The sequence below is a fragment of the Hypanus sabinus genome, chromosome 1, assembly GCF_030144855.1.
Source record: "Hypanus sabinus isolate sHypSab1 chromosome 1, sHypSab1.hap1, whole genome shotgun sequence".
NCBI classification, from domain to species: Eukaryota; Metazoa; Chordata; class Chondrichthyes; order Myliobatiformes; family Dasyatidae; genus Hypanus; species Hypanus sabinus.
Window position 1 is genome coordinate 163,226,631 of NC_082706.1, and position 25,590 is coordinate 163,252,220.

A 25,590-nucleotide genomic window follows, 5' to 3' on the forward strand; every position below is an offset into this window, starting at 1 on the left:
TTCAGAGTAAAAAATTTACGAAATTGAAACCAAATTCGTAATGTATGTTTGACAACAGGGTTGAATATCTGTTTATTGAATTTAACTAAATTGGCAAAAAGAGAAGAGCCCAGAACGGAGAATAGAGAATATCCCTGTGCCTCATTGCATTCTAAATTTACCCAGTGTGGGCACAGTGGTGAATCCAAATCTGATTTCCAATAAATTAAGTTACGAATATTATTCGCCCAATAGTAAAATCTAAAGTTAGGTAGAGCTAAACCACCATCTTTTGTAGATTTTTGTAATTGCCTTTTACTTAACCTAGGATTTTTATTTTGCCACACAAATGAAGCAATTTTTGAATCAATGTTATCAAAAAAAGATTTAGGAATAAAAATTGGTAAAGTTTGAAATAAATATAAAAATTTCGGTAGAATCATCATTTTAATAGCATTAATCTGACCAACTAATGATAAGGATAAGGGAGACCATCTTGTAGTAAGTTGTTGAATTTGATAAAGCATAGGTAGAAAATTCAATGTAAATAAATCTTTACATTTCTTAGTAATTTTTATACCTAAATAGATAAAGTTATCATCAACAACTTTAATTGGTGTCCTTTCATTCAATAAAGTTTGCGCGTTTAAAGGGAATAAATCACTCTTATCCAAGTTTAGTTTGTAACCAGAAAAACTACCAAATTGAGCCAACAAGGATAAAATAGCGGGAATAGACCTGTCAGGATCAGAAATATATAACAAGAAGTCATCAGCATAAAGTGATAACTTGTATAATTTCTCATTATGGGTAATACCAAAAATATTAGGAGATTCACGAATAGCAATGGCTAAAGGTTCTAATGCAATATTAAACAATAAAGGACTTAAGGGACAACCTTGTCTCGTGCCACGAGATAATTGAAAAAAAGATCTGTAGTTATTTGTAAGAACAGAAGCAACAGGTTTATGATATATTAGTTTGATCCATGATATAAAATTAGGACTAAAATTAAAATATCTCTAAGTGTTAAATAAGTATACCCATTCAACTCTATCAAAGGCTTTTTCAGCATCTAGTGAAATAACACATTCTGGAATTGTGGGTGATGAAGTATAAATTATATTAATCAATTTTCTAATATTAAAAAAGGAATACCGATTCCTAATAAAACCAGTTTGGTCTTCTGAAATAATCTGTGATAGTACCTTTTCTAACCTAATAGCTAAAATTTTTGTAAGAATCTTAGAATCTACATTTAATAGTGATATAGGGCGATATGATGCACATAAAGTGGGATCCTTATCTTTTTTAAGAATTAGAGAGATAGTAGCTTCATAAAAAGACTGAGGTAATCTCTTCTTAACAAATGCATCATTAAAGATTTCACATAGCCAAGGGGAAAGCAAAGAAGAAAAAGTTTTAAAAAATTCTATAATATAACCATCAGGACCAGGAGCTTTCCCTGAGTTCATTGATGAGATGGCCTCTCCTATTTCGGCCAGAGAGATAGGAGCATCAAACAAGCTACAATCTTCATCTGTCAGTTTGGGAATATTCAAATTGTTAAAAAAGTTATCCATCAAGGACAGATCACCGTCAAATTCTGATTGATATAAAGATTTATAAAAATCTTGAAAAGTGTTATTGATTTCTTTATGATCAGTAGTCAGATTGCCGTCTTGTTTACGAATTTTAATAATTTGTCGCTTAGTCGAAATAGCTTTTTATTGGTTAGCTAATAATTTACCAGTTCGATCACTATGGATATAAAATTGGGTCCTGGTCCTAATTAATTGATTCTCAATTGAAGAAGATAATAATAAGCTATGCTCCATTTGAAGCTCAACTCTTTTCTTATAAAGTTCTTTGGTAGGAGTCACGGAATAAATCTTATCAATTTCTTTAATTTTATCCACTAATAAAGCAATATCTAAATATCTTTGTTTTCTTTTACCGACAGAATATGAGATAATTTGTCCATGGATAAAAGCCTTAAAAGAATCCCAAAGTATTCCTCTGTCAATCTCTTCTGTATAGTTTGTTGAGAAAAACAAGTCAATTTGCTGTTTTATGTAGGTGATGAATTCTGGATCTTGAAGCAAAGTAGCGTTAAGTCTCCAAGATCTAGTATTATTAGAAAAGTCCGAAATCTTGATAGATAACTTCAAAGGTGCATGATCCGAAATAGTAATAGAATCATATTTACAATCAATAACATCTGTTAATAAACGATGATCAATAAGAAAATAATCAATTCTAGAATAACTGTGATATACATGTGAAAAAAACAAAAATTCTTTATCTTTAGGGTTCAAAAACCGCCATATTTCAGTAATTCCTGAATCAACCATAAAAGAATTAATAAGTAAAGCTGATCTATTCGGAAGAATTCGAATAGGTTTAGATCTATCCATTGAAGGATTCAAACAACAATTGAAATCTCCACCCATTATCAACATATATTCATTTAGATTAGGAAGGGAAGTAAATAAACGTTTAAAAAATTCAGGGCAGTTTGGAGCATAAATATTAACTAGAACCACTTTTCGATTAAAAAGTGAACCAGTTATCAACAAAAATCTGCCCTGTGGATCAGAAATAATTTCATGATGTGTAAACGAAATTGAAGGGTCTATAAAAATAGACACACCCCTAATTTTGGCGGTAGAATTCGAGTGGAATTGTTGACCTTTCCAGAACCTAAAAAGGCATTGATTATCCTCCCTCCTAATATGGGTCACCTGTGCAAAAATAATATTAGCATTTAGTCTATGGCATACTTTAAATATTTTTTTACGTTTAATCGGATGATTTAAACCATTAGTATTCCAAGAGATAAAGTTAACAGACTTATCCATCATGCCAATATTAATTGTGTATATCATAAAAGGTTAAAAAGACACATAACCCATAAATCAGGAAGAAGGAAAAATGATTCAGGAGCAACCGGAGAACATGACACCTCAACAATATTAATAATTTAAAGTCGGCCCATAAACTAAAAGCAAAAAAATAAAAAGCAAAAGCGTGAAAGAAGATCCCTACCCCCTCGCCCAACCCCACGGAAAAAAGCCAAGCAGCAGGCGCACAAACTAACACTAACATTAGCCCCATTTTCAAGATGGCGACTTCATGAAAAGAAAGAAAAGAGAAACTATATAACACCCAGATATAAATACAGGGTTGTAAACAAAAAGAATATATATCAAATCAAAATGAAAAAATAATATAAAAAAACAAAAAATCATTAATAAAAAAAGGATAACCATTGAAGTTTAAAATAGTGTAATATGCCTTTAAAAAAATTCCATATTTAAATATAAGGAAATGACATTTCAAAAACAAAGATTTATGGGAAGATAAAACGACATTTTGAAAAAACCATATTACAAAATATAGATGTAAATTCACCAATTTTTTTTTAAAAAAAGTTTATCAAAATAGAATTTAAAAAGGGTTCAATAACCACTACAATATATATATAAATATAAAAAGGTTCGAAAATTCAAAACATTCGTCCCATTCTCAAATACAGGCAAATAAACGCTTACGGAAAGCAAAGTCTTATGGGAAGAAGAAACGACATCTTAAAAAATAAATCATTATTACAAAGTCTTAACATGTATATCTAATCCAGAGTGAAAAAAAATAATTAAGAAAAAAGACATTATAGTAAAGTTAAAAAAGCATCTGTAAATCGTGATAATAATAAAAAAAAACCAGGTCTACAGACCAAAAAAAAAAGCTATACCGCAGCTTCATAAGTTAAAGCCTAAAATGGAATGGCGTCTTCTCTCCAAAAGTTCTTCCACATAACACATAGTTCAAGTTGGACTAGAAGAGCGATATTCTTCAACGAATTTCTTCGCTTCTTCCGGAGTATTAAAGAAACGCTGACTGTTGTCGCTCAATGTAATTCTGAGATTCGCTGGATATCTTAAAGCTTGTTTAAGTCCAATTGAATGAATCTCTGCCATCACCGGTTTAAAAGCAATTCTCGCCCTCATTACCTCGAAGGAATAATCCTCCACAATACGAAACTTCTTGTTTTTGTGAGAAATCATACCTTTCTGACGAGCTAATTGAATTAAAAGCTCTTTCTCCTGAGGATAATGGAGACGGACAATCACAGCTCATGGCTTGTCTTTCGCAGCCGAAAATCTCGAAACTCTGTGGGCACGATCAATAGTAGGTTTAACCCGCAAAGCGTCCTCGCCAAAAATTTCCCACAATAAATTAGAGAAATATTCAGTTAAGTCACCAGACTCGAGATTTTCGGGAAATCCAATAATACACAAATTCTGTCTGCGAGACCGGTTTTCAAGATCGGTGATTTTAAACTTGTACTGCTCCACTCTTTTAGCGGTCGACCGTACCTTCTCCAAAGTTTCGATTGTACGTATTTTTTCACAAATTATCTTGTCAAGAGCCGCAAACTTTTCTTCATGGCATTCAATAACTGCTGCCTGCGATTGAAGCTTGATATCAAATGATTTAACAACTTCTTCAAGCTCCGATATTTTCGCAGTAAGTTTGTTTTCCAGACTTGCAAGTTTAGTATCCAGAAGACTGGAGATTGCATCGAGAGTTATAGGGTCTTTAGACGATTTCTTAGGTACAGACATTTTAAGTTTGAAAAAATTAAATCCAGTGTTATTTTTAAAAAGAAAAATAAATCATAAATATCAACCCATATGATTACGTACGAAAAGATTTGATTAAAGGGTGATTATAGCTTAAAAAATGAAGAGCGCCTAAAAGGCAGATGTCTACATCACCATCTTGAAACTCCACCCCCCTAGTCACACCATTCTCAACCATTTGACTCCTGACTTTGTGGTCTTAGCACAGCTGTCTCCACTATCTGTTCTGACACTTTGGTTTCCATCTCCCTACAACTTTAGTTTAAATCCCCTCTGCAGCATTAGCCATCCTTCCTGCTAGGTTATTAGTACCCCTCCAGTTCAGGTGCAAATGGTCACCTGTAGAACCTTGTCACTCTTCCTACTTATGTCATTGGTACCTAGATGGATCACAACCTCTGGCTGTTCACCCTCCCACTTAAGAATGTAAAGGACTCGATCTGAGATGTCCCGGACCCAGGAAGCAACATACCATCCAGGAATCTCATTCTCGCCCACAGAACCCCCTGTCCATTTCCCTAACTAACGAATCCCCTACCACTACAGCTTGCCGCTTCTCCCCCCTCCCCTTCTGAGTCACAGATCCAGACTCAGTGCCAGAAATTTTACCACTGTGACTCTCCTCTATTAGTTTATCTCCCCCAACAGTATCCAAAATGATTCACCTGTTGTTGAGGGGTACTAGAACTGGCTGTTTAACCCCTTTCCTCTTCCTAACTGTTGCCCAGTTTCCTTGTCCTGCACTTTGGGTGTAACTACCTCTTTATATGTCCTATCTATCACCCCTCAGCCTTACGAATGATCCAGAATTCCTCCAGTTCCAGCTCCAGCTCCTTAACATACAATGTTAGAAACTGCAACTGGATGTACTTCTTGTTGGTGGAGTCGTCAATGACACTGGAGGTCTCCCTGCCTTCCCACATCCCATAAGGAGAGCATTCAGCTATCTTGCCTAGCGCCTCTACTGCTCTAAACATGCAAATATAAAGAAGGAAAACAATTAGATTGAGAGAAAAATCTACCTCCAGTTTTTTTCACCTCCTGTCACATAAACCTCTCCTCATTGAATTCTCAAAGAGCTAAAGCCTTCTAAAACTGTCTGCTTAGCAAATGCCACTCCAACAAAAGCCCCTCCACTTAAACCTGACTTAATTTAATTTGTTCTTGCCAATCAATCCAATTGCTGATTGACTGCTGCTCAAAACATCAAACTGCCTCAAATCGATGACTTATGTACTCATTGGGTGAACTTGTGTGAGCTACGTCTTCTCACTCCTTCAGGTTAAAAACTTTTTGGGTAGAGAGGGAGAAGTGAGGAAGTATGATGGACAAATTGTTAATTATCTGCTGGTGATTGATTCCAAGGTTTTGAAAAAGTTTCGAGTTAGTTCTGCCAATAATTTTCATAGATTCAAAATACATTTATACAAGAATGTATAAAATATACAACTTTGAGATTTGTTTGCAGCCACTAAGTGAGAAACCTGAAAGAACCCAATTGAAACATATAAAATTCTAAAGGGATTGGACAGGCTAGATGCAGGAAGATTGTTTCTGATGTTGGTGAAGTCCAGAACGAGGGGTCACAGTTTAAGGATAAAGGGGAAGCCTTTTAGGACTGAGATGAGGAAAACCTTCTTCACACAGAGAGTGGTGAATCTGTGGAATTCTCCGCCACAGGAAACTGTTGAGGCCAGTTCATTGGCTATACTTAAGAGGAAGTTAGATATGGCCCTTGTGGCTAAAGGGATCAGAGGGTATAGAGAGAAAGCAGTTACAGGGTTTTGAGTTGGATGATCAACCATGATCATACTGAATGGTGGTGTAGGGTCGAAGGGCCGAATGGCCTACTCCTGTACCTATTTTCTATGTTTCTATGTCTCTAAAGAAAAAAATAAAAGATTAACACCTGATGTGCAAAAGCAAAAAAAAACACAAATCATGTAAACAAAGTAAACAAGTGGTAAATCAAAAGTAAATGTTAAAGAATCAATTTACAAAAATAGAAAAAGAGCAGGTTACAGTTAAATTGACAGAAGTTGAAGGTATTTTCTTTATAGCTCAGAAAGCCAGGACATAATTTTATCTAAGTCTTTATTTTACATTGTAAAGGGTTAAGACATACCTTTCCAAATACCTAACCACACAAAATTAAGTTAAGCTGGCCAATATAAAATACACTAATATCCCAATTTGCATGCATCATGTGTTCCCAGGAATAAGAGCACAAATGGAATCAGAACTAAAAGGAGTCAATATGACAATATGTCTTGTGAAATGTGTCCTGTCCGCATTGCTGTGCAAGAAAGCTGGGCTGAATCCCTGCACTTTCCACTGCTGCTGCACTAGGAACCTGGGTGCTGGAGATCTGGCACAAATCCAGCTCAGAATCAAACATTAATGAGCTAGTTACCATAGGGAGATCTCCCAGCTGTGCAGCCAAACAAAGCAAACAGTAGCTTCCGTCACATCCAAAATAAACTAATGAGAGAGGTAATAGGATCTGTGTGATCTATCAGATCACAGCAAATAACCCACGCTTACCCTGCCAGCTGGGTGCTGTAGTTCCTTTCAGTAGCATCTCCGCAGTAAACCATATGTAATGCATTGTTGGGAACTGGGTAGGGCGTCCCAGTGGAGGGCAAAGATTTACACCAGCTTCCTGACAAAGCAGAGTAAAATCTGAGCTAAAGTCTGTACTTTTAGGCACAATGAGGTAAAGTGGGGAACTCAATGTCATAATGAATAAGCACACTGGAGGGCAGAGCTAGGTAGAGTGTAGTGACTACTGTCGGCCCTCCTTATCTGTGGATTCCGCATGCGCGGATTCAACCAACCGCGGATCAGGAAACCCCGGAAGTTCTCTCTCCAGCACTCGTTGTTTGAGCATATGCAAACTTTTTTCTTGTCATTATTCCCTAAACAATACAGTATAACAACTATTTACATAGCATTTACATTGTATTAGGTATTATAAGTAATCTAGAAATGACTTAAAAGTACAGGCAGGCCCCGGGTTATGAAGCAGAACCATTCCTGAGTCCGTCTTTAAGTCAGATTTGAAATCGGAACAGGTACATCCGGTATTATTTAGCGTCAGTTAATCAAACATTTTTCTTAGTATATAGTACATATTTTACCTTTCTATGCATATAAAACACTTAAGAAACATACGTATTTCAATAATTAAACCACTGCGTTGCTTAGTAATAATTGTAGCTTTCATCAGGGCAGGGCCTTTCAAATGCTCCATTAAAATTGTTCCAATTGTTGACCGACTGTAGCCTAACGATTTTCCAGTGACCGATGGTGTTTCACCTCTTTCCGATCGCTTTATTGCTTCCACCTTATTTTCAATCGCGATTGTGATTATTTTCGTGAAGAGAAACACCACGAATTCAGAGCTTCACCTCCAGGTCCTAATATCCATCACACTGAGCATGTTAAATAAAGTCTGGGGTTCTGCTGGGTCCTAAAGACCACCACACTATTTCAGATGGAGGCTAAGTGAGGGAGTATCCCACTATATGACACACTTAGAACTAACTGAATTCCAAATTAAGGAAGTATGTTTAATCCCTTATTACAAACTAACAATAAAATCACTTGACTTTTCCATAATTCCTGCACAACAAAACAAAGAAAACGAGCATAATTGAATCACATTCAAACAAGGACAAGCAGTCAGAGATAAACATAACTGGATCAAATCCAATTAAGGACAAGTAGTCAATGAAAAATAGGCACTCCTTACTGACCCTCCTCGAATGCCGCCAAGCAGCTGAACAGGTGACTCTATTTGTTTATATTAACAGCGGCCCAAACCCACTTGACAAATTACTTTTACCCAGAGTGAGTATGCACAACACAAACAGAATACAGACAGACAATAAATAGATGTATGGCTCCTGATTATTATAACTCAATAAAAATTAGAGCTAACTATTACAAAATAGGAGATATGAAATCTTCAAGGATAAATATTCACACTTTATCAACACATTGTCTTTTGCGCATTTCCTAAGGGTGAATTTGGCATGCTTGCTGATGAAGTTGCTCCAAAGAGATGTAGGCCACCAGAGAAGCCTCAGCAGATCTGTATCATCTGCTGGTACTTTAACCTGATGAAGCATTGATTCAGTATCTGCCATGATCACCACTGGTTCATTTCTGAATCTGGTTATAACTCTAATCAGTGAGCTAGAAAGATCTGATCCCTATAAGAACTGAACATTAAGTAATGTTCCCTGAAAAGTCACTCCACAGGCAAACACAACAGTTTCCTTTTTCTGGAGTGGTAAACACCATGATATAGAATATACCAGACTTTCCCATTACTGCATTACAGTCCTTCTGTGGCACTCTGTCATCATTACCTTTGGTGATGGCATTCTTCATGAAAACTGGGCAGTCAGTGTGAAATGACAAATTCCTCTTAAACCTCCTTCTTTCTCAAAGGTAAATTAACCTGGTAGTGGCCATCCACCAGTTTCTCAGAATTTGTGGTCTTCTCTTGGCAAACCAAGCTGTTCGTCATGACTGCATTCAGGAAAATCTGACTTAAAACTGCTGCTACTAAAGCTCATCCAAGTTCAAAACTGAGATCCTGTTACCTGTTAGCTCTGGCTGTGCAGGATCTTCCATCACCATTGCCTCCTATCGGTGGTCCATTCACAGTCCAACCCAACATTGTTCTAATTGCAAAGGGTTTATTATTAATACTTTGGATCACTTGCAATGGCTCCAGTGTTTTAGGCACATTTTCCTTTCAGCAACTCAATTTCTGAATCGGTCATTGGCAAATGGACATATTTCAGCTGAGACCATTCCTGGAAATCTCTTTGTCATGGAATATTCCCTCTGTGGACAGGCATATTTTCCTGTGTATGGATGTTAGGTAGTTCACAGTAAGTTTCATCATCTAAGCCAGCTGCTTCCAATCCTGAAACAACATAACTACTCATGACCTTCTCTTGACCCATGGTGTGTAAGAGAATGTATGTTCTTTCTCTTGTGAGGTTGAACTTGTTCATTAGGCCCACAGTGCAGAACGCTGCTGTGCTCCCTTGACCTAGGAAAGCATAAGTAACCACTGTCTTTTAACAAAGACATAGGTCTCACTCTAAGTAAGAACTGGAATTCAATTGTAAACAATCAGGAGGGGCAGACTATGGGGGTATAAATACCACTGGACTAAACATGCATGGCATCATCCCTGATGAAGATGGCCGAGATTGTTATTGAAATGTCAGTTATTATCGATAACAGTACCCAGCTAGAAGCCCAAGGAGAGTTTATTAACCACTGTCTTATTACCCTTCTTAAATTTCACCTGCACTGGAACTACAGGAAGTTTACAATCATGATCATCAGCCCCGTAAGTCCACTGGATACCAGAACATTGGCAGCTACTGTGTCTCATTCTTTCACGGCTTGTTCTGGTTTTTGTTCTCCTTTCCTTGGAGTGGAGATGAAGTAGGTTGGAATGCTTGAAACTGCATACCTTGCATAAAAGACGCTTCCTGCAATCTTTGCCAATGTATCTTGTACACAAACAGCCAAAACAGATATTAAATCCTTTAGGAAGACGATCTTCTCTCTCTACGAGCCCTTTTCTCCAGCTGAGAGCGTAAACCCAATACCTGCCCTACCCACAGAACAGACAACCCCTTTTGCTGATGAGACCATTTCCTTTAGTTCCAGGTTCAGTTTTAGCTTTACTTCCCACAGTGGTCACAGGGAAGCAAAACTGCTTCATTTAGCTCTAAAGTGAAATCGTGACTTAGTTTTGTTCGCATATTTGCTTCTTGCCAGAGATGGAGCAGCCATCTGATGACGATGGTGATGTAGTGGCAGCTGTACCAGACTTTGAGGTGAGTGGTCCTGGGTTCCTGGGTCGGCTGCTTGCATGCTTTCCATCCATGTTAAGTTGAGTGTTGAGCTAGTAACTAGGCTTCATAAAAAAAAAGACAATGCTGAAGAAATTGCAAGGTTGCCGTCCAATACACTGCAAGGCGCGGAGAGGAACAAAAAGTGATACAGCATCCAGTATATTCCCAAACACTGGATCTGTTGCAATCTTAATTATCTAACAATAAAATGAACAATGTCAATGACAGTAGCCCTATGGTTGTGCCTCTCACAGATTAGCATTTCCCATTTAACCCGAAGCTTATAGGGCAGTTTCTTTATAACATTCAACATATTGGCAGGCATGCACTTCTTCCATAGCACTGCAACAGTCTAAGAAAAAGACTGTAATCTTAAAGAGCTTTCACATATTCAGATTTGATGGATACCCATGAAAGAGCTTTTATCATGTCGATGGTACAATTTTCTGTTCATTATCAAAATATTCCAATAGTAAAGCCTTAGCCTTGACATATTCTCTCTTAGCATCATCATGCTAGCAACTTCTAACATGTTCCCTAGGATGACCCCTGGTGTACTGTTCATTGAAATAAAGACTGTCTCTACGGCTGTCAGTTTTGTTTTCACACTGTTTTTCAAAGGCCTCTGCGAATGCATGGTACTGTAGTGGATCACCGTCGAAGATCAGAATCTCTCTTTTAGGCAAAGGCAAAAGGCACTTTTGTTGTGCCAATAAGGTTGTTATTTCATTTTGCTTTCTCATAATATCAAAAGTACTATTTTGATCTCTATTGTCTGAAAGAAGAGTGTTTTTATACGCTGTCAGTGAATGTGCCCACCGCTGCAACTGGCACCAGTATTCGGACGTATGGCCCGCGAACTATCTCACTGCATTTCAAGTCCGGCTATTTCACTTGGACTTTCACGTTGGCAGTGGTGTCACAGCCACTACTAGGGGCAGACTTCCTACGAGCCAGCTGCCTCCTGCTCAACCTAAAAGGCCGGCGTTTGGTCCACGCCGAGACGTTCCAGACTTTCCAGCTCGGAGAAGCCAAGCTACTGGCCCTCCACCTGGATTCCGTGACCCTCTCAGGTAACGAGTTCGCCAGGGTGTTGGCGGAATTCCCCTCCATAGTCTCCACAGTTCTCCACGGTCGACCCCAAGCACGGCATGCAGCACCATATCCCCACTCAAGGACCACCACTGCACACCCGAGCTTGCAGGCTCCCACCTGACAAGCTCCACCTCGCCAAGGAGGAGTTCCGTAAGATGGAAGAGATGGGAATCGTATGCCACTCAGACAGACCGTGGGCATCCCTGCTGCACATGGTGCCCAAGTCAAAGGCTCACGGACTCGGTGGGCCATGGCCTGAATTTTGTTTTCATTTACTTGGACGATATCCTGGTGGCTAGCAGTTCACACCAAGAGCATGTGACACATTTGCGCCAGATCTGCCAACGCCTGAGTGACCAAGGACTAGCAATCAATCAGGCAAAGTACCAGTTCGAGCTGATGGAGATCAATTTTTTGGGCCACAGTCAACCGACATGGCACAGTATCCCTACTGGACAAAGTCCAGGCCATCTGCCAGTTCCCCAAGCCCAGCACGGTCAAGGGACTGCAGGAGTTCATGGGGATGGTTAGCTTTTATCATCGGTTCGTGCCGGCGGCAGCACGCATCATGGGACCCTTGTTCAGCCTGATGGCCGGCAAGACCATGGCGCGGAGTCCATGGAGGGGTTGGCACTGGCAAAGTCGATGTACCCACGGCACTCAGAGTCGACGCTTCCGACACGGCAGTTGGCGGAGCCCTGGAGCAGCTCATTGAGGACCAGTGGCGACCACTCTCTTACTTCAGCCGGCACCTACGGCCACCAGAGGTGAAGTACAGTGCCTTCGACAGAGAGTTGCTAGCACTCTACCTGACTGTCCTGCATTTCTGGTACTTCCTCAAGGGGAAGGAGTTCACCGTGTATATGGACCACAAGCCCCTCACCTTTGCACTGGCCAAGGTATCAGACCCATGGTCGGCCCTGCAGCACCTGTCCTTTATTTCAGAATTCACCACGGACATCCGCCACATCGCAGGGAAGAACAACATCGTCGCCGACACACTGTCTCGCCCCTGCCTCCACTCAGTAGGCATATCATCCTCAGGAACAGACTACACAGCACTGGCGGAAGCACAACGGTCTGACACCGAGATCCTGGCTTACCGCACCGCCATTTCGGGGCTCCAGTTGGAGGATGTCTCCATCGACTCCTGTGTGACGTGTCTACTGGCAAACCCCGACCCATGGTACCAGCAGCATGGAGGTGCCAGGTATTCGACACGCTGCACGACCTGGCCCACCCATCCATCCGGGCATCCATCAAGCTGGTAGCAGACGGATTTGTCTGGCACGGTTTGTGCAAACAGGTCGGACACTGGGCCAGGACCTGCAAGCACTGCCAGATCGCCAAAGTCCAGCGACACGTGAAGACTCCCTTCTAGCAGTTCCGGCTGACGCACAGGAGGTTCCAATACATCCACATGGACATCGTCGGCCCCCTGCCAGTCTCCCAGGGTGCCAGCTACATCTTTACCGTGGTAGACAGGTTCACCAGATGGCCGGAAGCCGTACCGCTCGCAGACACGTCCACTGAGTCCTGCGCCAGGGCACTCATTGCAAACTGGATTGCCAGGTTTGGCCTCCCAATGGACATCACCTCTGACAGAGGGCAATTCATGTCTGGCTTGTGGACAAAATTGGCGCAGCTCCTGGGCACCCAGCTGCATCACACCACAGCATACCATCCCCAGTCCAACAGTTTAGTACAGCGATTCCACCGGCATCTCAAGTCGGCCCTGATGGCGCTGCTCAGGGGCCCCAACTGGACAGATGTGCTTCCCTGGGTCCTACTGGGCATCCACACAGCCCCCAAGGAGGACCTGGACACCTCGGCAGAAGTGGTCTACGGCATCCCCCTGACAGTCCCAGGCGAGTTCGTACTAAAGGCCCGAGCTTCAGAAGAAACTCCAGCAGTGGTGCTAACAAGGCTGTGGGACAAGGTAGGGACCCTGGCACCGGTCCTGACCTCCAGAAGTGGACCAAACGCCATCTTTCACCCCTAAAGATCTCTGAGACTGTGAGTATGTTTTTATTCGCAGGGGCATGCACAGGTCACCTCTACAGCAGCCGTGCGAGGGACCCTTCAAGGTGATCTGGCACAACTGAACCATGTGTGTCGTGGAGGTGGGTGGCCGGGAAGAGACTTTTACAGTGGACCGCCTCAAACCGGCGCAATTGGACATTGAGCAACCGGTGAGGGTACCCGCACTGCGCCGGCAAGGCCGGCCACCCGGGCATGCCACACAGACTGGGGGCTCCACACCCCTGATGGATGTTTCTTGGGTGGTGGGTGGTGGTGCAGTGGCCCGCACACACGGGACTCGAACCACCATCGGGAGCCACGGGCAGACACGTGGTAGCACGTTTGGAACTACCTGTTCAGGGCGGACCTTCTGGGGACAGTTTGACGTCATGTCCGCCCCGCGGGTCTCAGGGGACCATGGGAGGGGAGATTTAAGTGAGCAATTTTGAATCAGTACAGGCATTCTGAGTTAAGCTCTCTCTGTCTCCGTGTGTTTCTTTAGTATCGCATTGCACGCGACTACAACAGGTTTTTTATAAACAAATAAACATTTATTTAAACTCCGCTCAATAAAAATGAAAAGTAAACAAACGAATAACTTAACCAGAAGTTAACTGCTATACGGCAACTCAAACAGTTCTTAAAGCGATAAATGCGAACACAGTTCTTAAAGTGATAATTGCGAAAGTCCAAATGATTTATACAGTCAATTAGGAGAGATTTTCCTGAAGTAACGAATTCCTCGACAATGTGACGTTACTGCTGATCCCAGCCAAAATATGTCTTGTCCGGAGGATTCACGTTGAAGAAAATAAAACGGCTTGAAGGAACTGACCTTTACCTTGACGAATAACTCTGCCCCAACCCTTTCTGCCCTTACAAGACAGGTTATCTCAGATGCAGGTTACTATTCCTTGAACGAAGATCCAATAAGGTCGATCTTGTATTAAACTGCCGACGACACCAACTTTACTTGGTCCTCCGGGTTTCCGTACTTCAGTAAATCTCCAATACTTAGACTTTAAAATTAAATCAAAGATATATCAAACATAACTGGCAGTGATTTTCAAAACTGCCAGCACGAAGACAATGTACCTTACAGTAAGAATTAAAACTCCACTTTAAAACAAAACTGTGTCATGAAACCAAATACCAGCATAATAAAGTAATGGACGACTTAAACAACAGGGAAATACATCATGTGACATCACTGGCGGGAAAGTACATCACTCCACCATCATAAGACCATTACATCATGCTCACCAGATACTCAATTACATCATGGTCATGAGACAGTCTTAAGATACCCACGGGGTATGTAACAACTTTCCTATTGCAACACTTTCAACAGTCAACAGACTTGAAACCCTTGGCACACTACCTTCAGGCATACATGCAGCAGTTTCTTTCTCCAACTTAAACTGCTCCTCCCTGTACTGTAACTTTCTCTTGCTCTTCCAGTGCATGTTTGCCCTTCAATAATCATTGATGTGCCATTAATTCAGCCTCAATCAGCCTCTGTTTTAATGCATGCAGAGAAGGTAGTTAATACAGAAGATTTTCTTCCTGCAGCAGAACTCCATAAGCTAGTCTTTCTGCTGTCAGCTGTTATATCCAGAATTTAACATGCATTGGAACTTGAGAAACATCTCTGTTGGAATGTGATGGGGACCTTTCCTAAATTACTTTTCTAATTTATAAAGTTTAACAATGCACAGACTTTTATGTATATTTTTATCTTCTCTTAAGTGAATATGTCTTTTTTTCTAATTATCCATTATCATCCATCAGCTTTTTTCTTTGGTAGTTGGTAGGGGGTTGACTTTTTTTATATAAAAATTACTTTTATGATGTATGACTTATCTTTAAATTTTTGAATACAGAGTGGTATACCTTTATGTGTTATGCTGTAACATTTTGATCTATTTTATTACAATATATAAATGTACACAAATTATGTTGAGATGTATCTATGTGTTGCACTCTGTAAATTTTGTTTTATTTCTTCTGAATAAAAATATTGTAAAAAGAAAGGAATGTGAAGCATGACTTGGTGGTATTCCATTCAATCAACGCAGGTAACAGACAAACAATATTGCATCCACAGCACCTCAACCAGCAACTGGGACAATATTTTGGCTCTCAAAAACTTCACAAACCGCACAATAAATCAGGGCCATGAGCACTTCAATTAAACCGAACAACAAACCATCAAGCAAACACCCCATGATCAAACAGTGGTTCAATCCACAAGTACACAGCATGAATCAACACAAAGCCATAGGGTAGGCCACCCACTTCAGCTGTTCATGTTGCTCAGTGTTGCAATAATAGTTACCTCTGATAACCAACTGGCCTTTCTTTGGATTCCTTTGTGTTGGAATTCCTTTTTCCCCGACGGGTCCGAGCAAACCTCTTCTTCCAGAACGTGAAACATTGTGCAAAATAGTCCATGCTGATGGCTTTGTCATAAACTGATGTTTATTTGGTTCAAAAAATGTTCCTTGGCAAAACGTGGTGATTACTTGAAGACAAACTAAAAGATGCTGAGAGGCTAAGTGAGGAGGTATTGAATTGTATGACACTCTTCCAACTCACTGAGTTCCAAGTTGTAAAAGTATGTTTAATCCTCTATTAAAAGCCAACAATAAAATTATTTGACTCTTCCATAATTCGTGTAAAATGAAACGAGCATAATTAAATCAAATTCAAACAAGTGGTCAATGAAAGATATGCCGTCCCTACTCACCCCCTCTCTATGCCATCAAGCATGTGAACAGGTGACTATATTAATTTATTTTAACCGCTACCCAACGCTGCCCATCACCCATACCTACTTAACAAATTAACTTAACCCAGAGTGAGAACATACAGCACAAATAGAATACAGACAGACAATAAATAGATCCATAGCTCCCACAGCAGAGTAACAGTAAAAATGGCCTAAAAACGACCTCAACAGATTTGCAGGTGAAGTTGCCTCACTTGGAAGGACTATTTGGGGCCCCAAACGGAGGTGAGGGAAGAATGTATGGGCAGTTGTAGCACTTTGTACACTTGCAGGAATAAGTGCCAGGAGGAAGATTAGTGAGGAGGGACAAATCAATGAAGGAATTATGGAGGAAGTGATCTCTGCAAAAGCAGAGAGAAAGGGGGAGGTAAAGATGTATTTTGTGGCAGGATCTCTTTGGAGATGGTGGAAATTGAGGAGGATTATGTGTTAGATGCAGAGGCTGATGGGGTGGTAGGTAAGGTCAAGAGGAACTCTCTCACTATTAAGACATCAGGAACATTCCTTTCATCAGGAAGAAAGGAATGGAAGATTCCTTTCCATTCTGTCCTGGAATGGAAAGCCCCAACCTGGGAACAGATGTGGCAGAGGTGAAGGAACTGAGAAAAGCAAATAGCCTTTTTACAGGAGATAGGATAGGAAGAGGTGTAAGCAAGATAACCATGGGAATCAGTAAGTTTATAAAAGATGTTGGTTGACAGCTTGTCTCCAGAGATGGAGATAGAGAGATTGAGAAAGGGGAAGGAGGTGTCAGAGGTGGACCTAATGAACTTGGGGGGTGGAAGTTAAAGGCAAAATTGATAAAATTGACAAGCTCAGCATGGGTGCATGGACCAACACTAATGCAGTAATCAATGTAGTGGAGGAAGAGTTAGAGAAGTTCTGTCCTTAATGTTTGCATTTATAAATGTTGATAAAGGTGATTTGCGATCAATTTAATCACTCCACTAAGTCGTGTTTTCATTTGTGGTGAATACAGATGGTATTTTCTCCCAAAACCCGACTGTGGCTAAAAATTATTATCTGGTTATGGTGTGAAAATGGTTTTGGATTTATTGGGTAGGCTTGCAAGAAAATAAATCAAGGGGTTGTATTTGGTAACATTTATTTACTTTCATAATAAATTTACTTTGAACTTAGAACTTTGGTCCAATATCTCCTTGAGAGTATTGAAGTATTGTTTGATAACGTTACTGTGAAGCATAGTTCAGTATTTTGTTATATTAAAAGTAATGCATTCTGTTCCTTATTCAGTTACACAATGTTACATTGTCCTGAGAGGACTTACATTTATATATTATTCATCTCCTTAGGACATTAAAAAGATCACAACCAATAAGATAAATATGAATTTCCATCAGTGGAATACAATGTGGCACCTGCCAGTGTAGTCTCTAATACAATGTAATTTCCTTAGATGTAGAATAGATGTCAATCAAAATGTAGTTGCATGTGGTCTCCAAGGTATAAAAATAACCATTTAATGTCAATACCTTAATCATAAGTATGAATCAAGAACATTCCATTGAGGGATTTACTGAGTGATGTACAGCTTCAGATATTGAAAGTTTGCCAGATGAAACTAGGCAGCTGAGATAAACTGCAATAAAGCATGCAGAGAGGGACCTGCTTTGTATTTCTTCCTCTTTCTACTCTGTATTCATTTTCTCTTTCCATCCTTCTTTCACCCTGGAAATCCATAACCTGACAATGCTGAAAGTCTGAAATAAAAACAGAAAATTCTGGAAATGTGTAGCAGGTCAAGCCACATCTGTGGGAAGACATCACTGGTACTTAATCTCTGTTTCTCTCCTGGCCTGCAGAATATTTCCAACATTTTTTGATTTTATAATTAATTGGAACAGTTGATAATCAAGGAGAAAACTCTCCCTTTGAGGTAATATCAGTGGGTATTCCTGTACCATAGGAGCAGCATAGTATTGAGAATTTGTGTAGGATGGTTAGACATTGTCAGTTTCACTGGTATGAAGGAAGAAATGTGTCAAGCATTATTAGACAATCCTAGGATAAAGTATGATCATACAGTTATGTTCATCTCATATGCACAACTGAATCATGCAAACTTGCTAGTTGACCAAAAGGAAGCGATATTATTGATAGTCACACAGTTGTTAATACAAGGAGTGATGGCCTTTTTATTTTAAATATTCATTCATTCTGTATGATACTATTCTGCTGATCTTGTTCTGAATTTTGAGTTTTCATAGCCTGCCTAGAGATTACAATTCATTTTTATCAAAGTTATTAATTTAACTTTGGTCATCTGTGTCTGGGATAGAAATGTTATTCATGTTTTTCAGAATATTTAAAATCTTGTGCCTTTAGTTTCAATTCCAAATCAGAAGATGCCATTCATGAAATTCACTAAGGTTACTGCAGTACTACTTATGAGCATTGGTATAAAGATGTAAGTAATGAAAAGCTCCAGGACTTTGGATCTGAAAGTAAGCTGAGAGAGAGCATGACCTTAAAAGATGACAAGTTCATTGCAAGTGTGTCAGAAGATGACAACTATAGAATTGAAAAGGTAGGATTATTGTCTGTAAAATTATTTTCAACAGTGTCACCCTGAAATAGTAGTGTTGGTTGTTGAGAGGTACTTGGAGTATGATAGTATTCAGCGTTGGTGGAACCATGAGCAGACTGATGTATGGTATGAGGATATCAGGAATGACCTTCTGTACGTGCATGGCCATATTTAACAAGCAGGTCTGCAGATCGATGAAACTGCTGTTTGCTCCTTTTCAGTAAATTTAAAATCTTAGATTTTGTTTGTCTGTTACCGGGAAGAACTCTTACAGAATAGTCAATAGTACGTTTTTCATCTATTTTTCAGTTTGTCCAGAGAAAAAACATGTGCCTGATGAGAGTTCTTCTCCACATAATACAAATTCTTCAACAACAATTGCACAAAACAAGCTGATATCTTCTACTCAGCAGCATACCAAAAAAGCACTAAAACAGGTAAGGTTAAACAATTACAATCTTATGTCCTTTAATAATATGGTATTCTCATTTTTTCCTCCCTTCAGCTGATAAACAAAGTAATTGTCAAACTTTATAGGAAATTCATTGAAGGATCAAACGTGTTCCGAGAATCTTCTACTCTAAGAGATTAAGTTTACCTTTGAATCTTGACTTGTACGTAAACAGATCTAAAAATACATTCACTTGTGGATCCAGTGCAGGCAGTTTAATTGGTTTGGCATTGGCTGGATGGACTGATGAGCCTGTTTCTGTGCTGTACTTTTCTATGACTCCAGTTAGTTAAAGAACATCAAAAAAAAATGCAGATACGGAAATCTGAAATTTAAAAGATGGAAAAATACTGAAATTACTCAGCAATCATCTGTGGAATGAAAAGCAAAATTAACATTTTACGTTGAAGAGTCTTCATCAGAACTGACGAAGAGAACATAAAGTTGCAGAGAGATGTAGGTGGGGTGGGGAAGGTGGGTGTGCTGTAGTGGTGGATGAATAATGCCAGGAGTATATTTCTGAGAATGGCTGAAGTTGTCATAAAGGTGTTGTATAGGTCACCCAGTCATAGGACAATAAGGGAGAAAATGAACAAAAGCAGTAAAATTAAGGCAGTTAATGAACGTCAACAATGAAATGTAAACTTCACAATTGTATGGCTATAGGATGTGCCTTGCAGTTGAAACTGTGCCTTTGGAGGGAGAGGAACAGAGCCAATATCACAGACAGATAACTTAACAAAAGATATGGCCACTCTGTCACAGAAAAAGAAAGCAAGCAACCCAAATTTGTAGAATTTAGCAATGCCTGCAACACACCAGACAGAAGATGAAGTGTTATTCCTCAAATTTATACAATATTATTAATTGATAATTTTATATACTAATGTGATGGATTACCAAGTATAATTAATATATCATATAATTATATTGCAAGAGTAAGTAGGACATAGATTCAAACTGCAAGGCAACAGGAGTTCTAAGTACATTCTGCTGACCCAAGGCAGTCTCACAATTGGTTTCCCCAGTGTGGAAGAGATCATATCATGAGTATTGAATGCAATACACCAGATTGGTTATCTCAGTTTGCTTTTGACATGTCAAGGTGGATGCCTCATTTCAAAAATGTACAAAATTCTATAGAGCGATCAACATAACCCAGCAGGCATTATACATTTGAACACAAGTTCTGTCAGGCCTCACTTCCACTTCTCAGTATGTCTCTATTCAGTTTCCTGCACTGAATTACCATTTGGCAGCACAGCCTTCACTATTTACCACATCTCTGTGTTTGTGCTTTCCTAGTGCATCTCATGTCCTAGATGTTAATGGGGAAAGTTTCTATTTTGAGAAGAACATCAAACTTGTTGATCTAGGGAACTACTTTGTAAACGATTACTGATGCTAACAATTTGGTTAGAGAGAAAAGCAAAATGTCAATTAACACAAACTAAATCACATGACAAGCCATTGCATCATCAGTAATAGAACTCTGCTATGTGAGTATGTATGTCTTGAAATGCCCATAAGTCATAGGAGCAGAATTAGGCCATTTGGCCCATTGAGTCTGCTCTACCATTCAATCATGACTGATCTTTTCTCCCCTCCTCAGTCCCACTGCCATGTACAAATGTTCTTTTCAATAATATTCATGCAGGATTGCTTATTTGCATCAACAATTTTATTGAACACCTAGGCAGCTGCTTTAAGAAACTGAGTAGAAAAAGAGTTATAATGCTAGTTTATGCTTTCTGTGAGGCATTGATAAAAATGAGTAAGGGTCAAAGGGGACATGCCAAATTTCTTTACCCTCCTGAGGATGCTGAGGCACTGGTGAGCTTTCTTGGTTGTGGATCAACATAGTTGGACTAGGATTGGTTTTTGGTGATGGTCACTCCTAGGAGCTTAAAGTTCTCAACTTTCTCAACTCTCCTGCACTTTGATATAACAGGAGCACGTACACTGCTCCTTTCCTGAAGCAATGACCAGCTCTTTTGTTTTGCTCACATTGAGGGAAAGGTTGTTGTCATGACACCGTATTGTTTCTAAGTGCTTTATCTCCATCCTGTACTTTAATTCAACATTATTTGAAATATGACCCACTATAGTGATATCATCTGCAAACGTATTGTTGGAGTTTGAGCAGAATCTGACCATGCAATACGTATTGCACAGGGTGTAGAGTGGGAGACTGGGAACACAAACTTGTTCACCGCTGTTGAAAGTAATTGAGACAGAAGTATGGCTGGCTGTCCTTACTGATTGCAGTCAGGAAGTTGAGGATCCAGTTGCCAAGGGATGTATTGAGTACCAGGTCTTGGAGTTTGGATTTTAATATTAAAGGCATAATTGAATCTGTTTTCAGTTTATCCATTGTAGGTGTCTCGACTGTCCAGATGCTCCAGAAATGAGCATAGGCTTTGGTGACGGCATCCATCATAGATCTTTTTGTGATGGAAGGTGAATTACAGTGGATTAAGGTTATTTTTCATCTCCCCTGACTTCATGTAAACCACTATTAATGAAACCAAAATCATAATTTTGGAGGTCAGCATTAATAGAAGCTTAATTGAATAAACAATATTAACTAACAGAGCTAGGCAAAAGCTGGCTATTTTACAAATAGCGTTGTACCTCTTAAACTTAAAAAGCCCCTCTTGTTTTTGCAAGGCTCATGACAGAGAATTGGCATAGTTATATAAGAGAGTAAATATATATATATCTATGGCAACAATTGTTACAGCTTTAGTTTTTTGACTAATAGGTGACACGCAGAGTAGTTTTAAAGTCTTTTCCTTTGTTCTCATCTTAAAATCAATAAAGAGGGTAAGGCAATTCATTTTAATAGTTTTGAGGACTATTTTCTGCTTTTTTGTTCCAAAATTAAAATCTAACTTTGTAGCTAGAAGTTGAACATTATTTACTGATGTTGTCTGTGATGTTGACAATGTCAGTTGATAAGTTTATGTGTAATCTGGCAATACAAATTTCTAAAACTCATTTCTTAGAGCCTCCTATTGTCTACAGACCCCATCACTTTGATTATTACCCTATCAGCACTATAGAAAAGTTCTAAAACGTATTGATAAAAAAATAAGATTATAAAACTCTTGAGTTTGTGAATAGCTGCCAGTGAATTAGCCTAACAAGAATTTTGTGCTCCTTGATACAGCACCACACATTCAGATGATCACCACACCCTTGGATGGTGTGTTACAGATGGGGTAGATTGAGAATCTGGCTGAGTCCTGCCACAACTCTCTCACTCAATGTCAGCAAAACCAAACAGAGGATTATTGACTTCAGGAAAAGGAAACCAGAGGTCCATGATGGGGGATCAAAGGTGGAGATGGAGAGCAACTTTAAATTCCTCGATATTATCATTTCAAGTCAAGTCAAGTGCAGTTTATTGTCATTTATCTACATACATGTATATAACAAGATAATATATTTAGAAATGAGACAATGTCTCATTGAACCAGGGTGTAAAACATAGCAGTACAGATAACACACGATAATTTATGAAGGTAAGGATAAAATCTACAGAGGATTCACAGATAAATAACAAACTAAAGTGCATTAATATTAAACATTGTAAGGTACAGAACTGATTAACTAGTGACACTTTGAATACAATGTGGCCAGGAGTTCAGAGCCTAATAGCCAGGGAGAAGAAATTGTTTTTTATCATGATCATTCTTGTTTTTATACATTCTAGTCTCCTGCCTGATGGTAGAAAATTAAAGAGGGTGCTGGATGGATGGGTGGTGTCCTTAATAATATTAAGGGCCCTGCGCACCCAACGCTCCTGATAAATGTCTCTGATGGATGGTAAGTAGACCCCAATGATCCTCTCAGCTGTTCTCACAGTCCTTTGTAGGGACTTCTGGTCTGATGTTTGATTGCTGCCGTACCAGATGGCGATGCAGCTTGTCAGGTAGCTCTCTTTGAGGCTCCTGTAAAACGCAGTTAAGATTGGGGAGAGAGCTTTGCTTGCCTCAATCTTCTTAGGAAGTGAAGGCGCTGCTGTGCCTTGTTCAGGGAGGTGATATTAAGGGACCAGGTGAGGTCATCTGTGATGTAAACTCCCAGGAAATTGGTGCACACTTCACTCTCTCTACAGATGATCCATGTATTCACAGAGGGGGATGGTTCGCCTACACCTTCCTGAAGTCCACAATAATTTTGTTTGTCTTCTCCACATTCAGGCTATGGTTGCTCTTCTTACACCAATGCAGCAACCGCTCCACTTCCTCTCTCTATGCAATCTAGTCATTGTTCTTGATGAGGCCAGCCACTGTTGTGTCACCTGCAAACTTGATGACAGGGATCCTGTGACAGTCATGTGACAAGTGTAAACAGCAGCAGGCTGAGCTCAGGCCTGGGGAGCGCCAGTGCTCAGCATAATGTGAGGAGAGATGTTGCTGCCAACATGGACTGACTGTGGCCTTTCTTTTAAATAGTCTATAAATAGCAGTCTAGCATATGAGAGCCGATTCTCTAGGTGGGACAGGACAGAGTAGAAGGCAGAGGCTATTACATCATCAGTGGATCATTCTGAGTGAAGCTGGAAAGGCTCCAGTGTAGCTGGGAGAAAGGCTTTAATGTTCTCCATAACCAATCACTCAAAACATTTGAGAATAGTTGATGTTAATGACCAATAGTCATTTTGGAGGACCTGTCATAGGCACAACACACAAGTGCAATTATGAAGAAAGCAAGGCAGTGCTTCTATTTTCTTAAAAGTTTGCAAAGATTTGCCATGACATTTAATACTTTGACAAACTTTTAGTGATGTGTGGTATATTGACTGGTTGTATGGACACACCAATGAAATTCCTACACAAAATATTTGATATGGGCCAGTCTATCACAAGTAAAGCCCTCCCCTCCATTGAGCACAGCTACACAGAGTGCTATTGCAGGGAAACAGCATCCATCACCAGGGTCCCCCTCTGCCCATGTCATAGTCTCTTCTCACTGCTGCCATCAGGAAGAAGGTACAGGAGACTCGGGACTTACACTAGCAGGTTCAGGAACAATTATTACCCCTCAACCATCAAGTTCTTGAAGCAGTGGCAATAACTTCATTCAACTTCACTTGCACCTTTATTGAACTGTTCCCACAACCACAACCTATGGACTCAAGGACTCTTCACCTCATGTTCTCAATATTTATTTCCGATTTTTTTTTTTGTCTTGTATTTGCACAGTTTGGTTTTTGTACATTGGTTATTTGTCTACCCTGTTGGTTGCGGTATTTCATTGATTCTTTTATGTTCTTCGATTTACTGACCATGACCACAAGAAAATAAAGCTCAAGGCTGTATGTGGTGTCATATATGTACTTTGATAATACATTTACTTTGAAAGTTTTGAACTTTGGGAAATGTTGGGAATGAACAGATGAGCTTTTTATTGCAACCTATTGCTATACCACATTGTTTATATGGTTAATAGAAACCCTAAAATGTTTTCAGTGAGGGATTTGTAATTGAACTCATAAGGGAAGCAGTGGACCTTGTGTTGTAGGTGACTACTGCTTGGTATTTGCTTAACATGAATCTATGATCACAAGTCTCAGACCAAGGTTGTCATTTAGTCTTGTAGGAGTTAACATTACGTAAGAACATAAGAAAAGCGAGCCATCTGGTTGAGCCAGCTCTACCATTCAATAACATTATAATTGATCTAGCCATGGAATAAGCTTCATCATCCTGCCTTTTCTTCATAACCCTTAATATCCATTGCTATCCACAAACCTGTGTCTTAAATATACCTAATGATGTAGTCTCTGGGTGAGAATTCCACAGAATCACTAGTCTCTGGGACAAACAGTATCTATCAGCAGTAAAGGTCTACATTTCTTCACCTTCCAATATAGGTAGGATCATTGATGAAGAAATTGAAGATGGTTGGGCTAAGGTTATAGCTCTGAGGAGCAGCTTCAAAAATGCAGAAATTCCTTTTCCTTGGAGATGCTAGGGACAAAGTAGGACAAATAAATATTTGAACTTGTAACTACAACTAAAAGTTAAGTGATAAAAGTTCATTGATAGATTTTTGGTTTTGGAGACAAGTAATTTTATTATTTCTAGTAAACTGATTAAGATTGAACCTGTAATGACAGAGGTGCAACATCATCACCAATGGATAAAGTGTGCATT

General features: G+C 39.6%; 1 protein-coding gene across 1 annotated transcript in view; it reads left to right on the forward strand.

Annotated features, from left to right (window-relative positions):
* Nucleotides 1-25,590, forward strand: part of LOC132406092 (putative Polycomb group protein ASXL3) — a 230,275-nt gene that overhangs the window by 20,271 nt on the left and 184,414 nt on the right. The window contains exon 4 of the mRNA XM_059991342.1: nt 19,282-19,409. Coding sequence (XP_059847325.1) covers nt 19,282-19,409 — 128 coding nt within the window. The remainder of the gene's footprint in view (nt 1-19,281; nt 19,410-25,590) is intronic.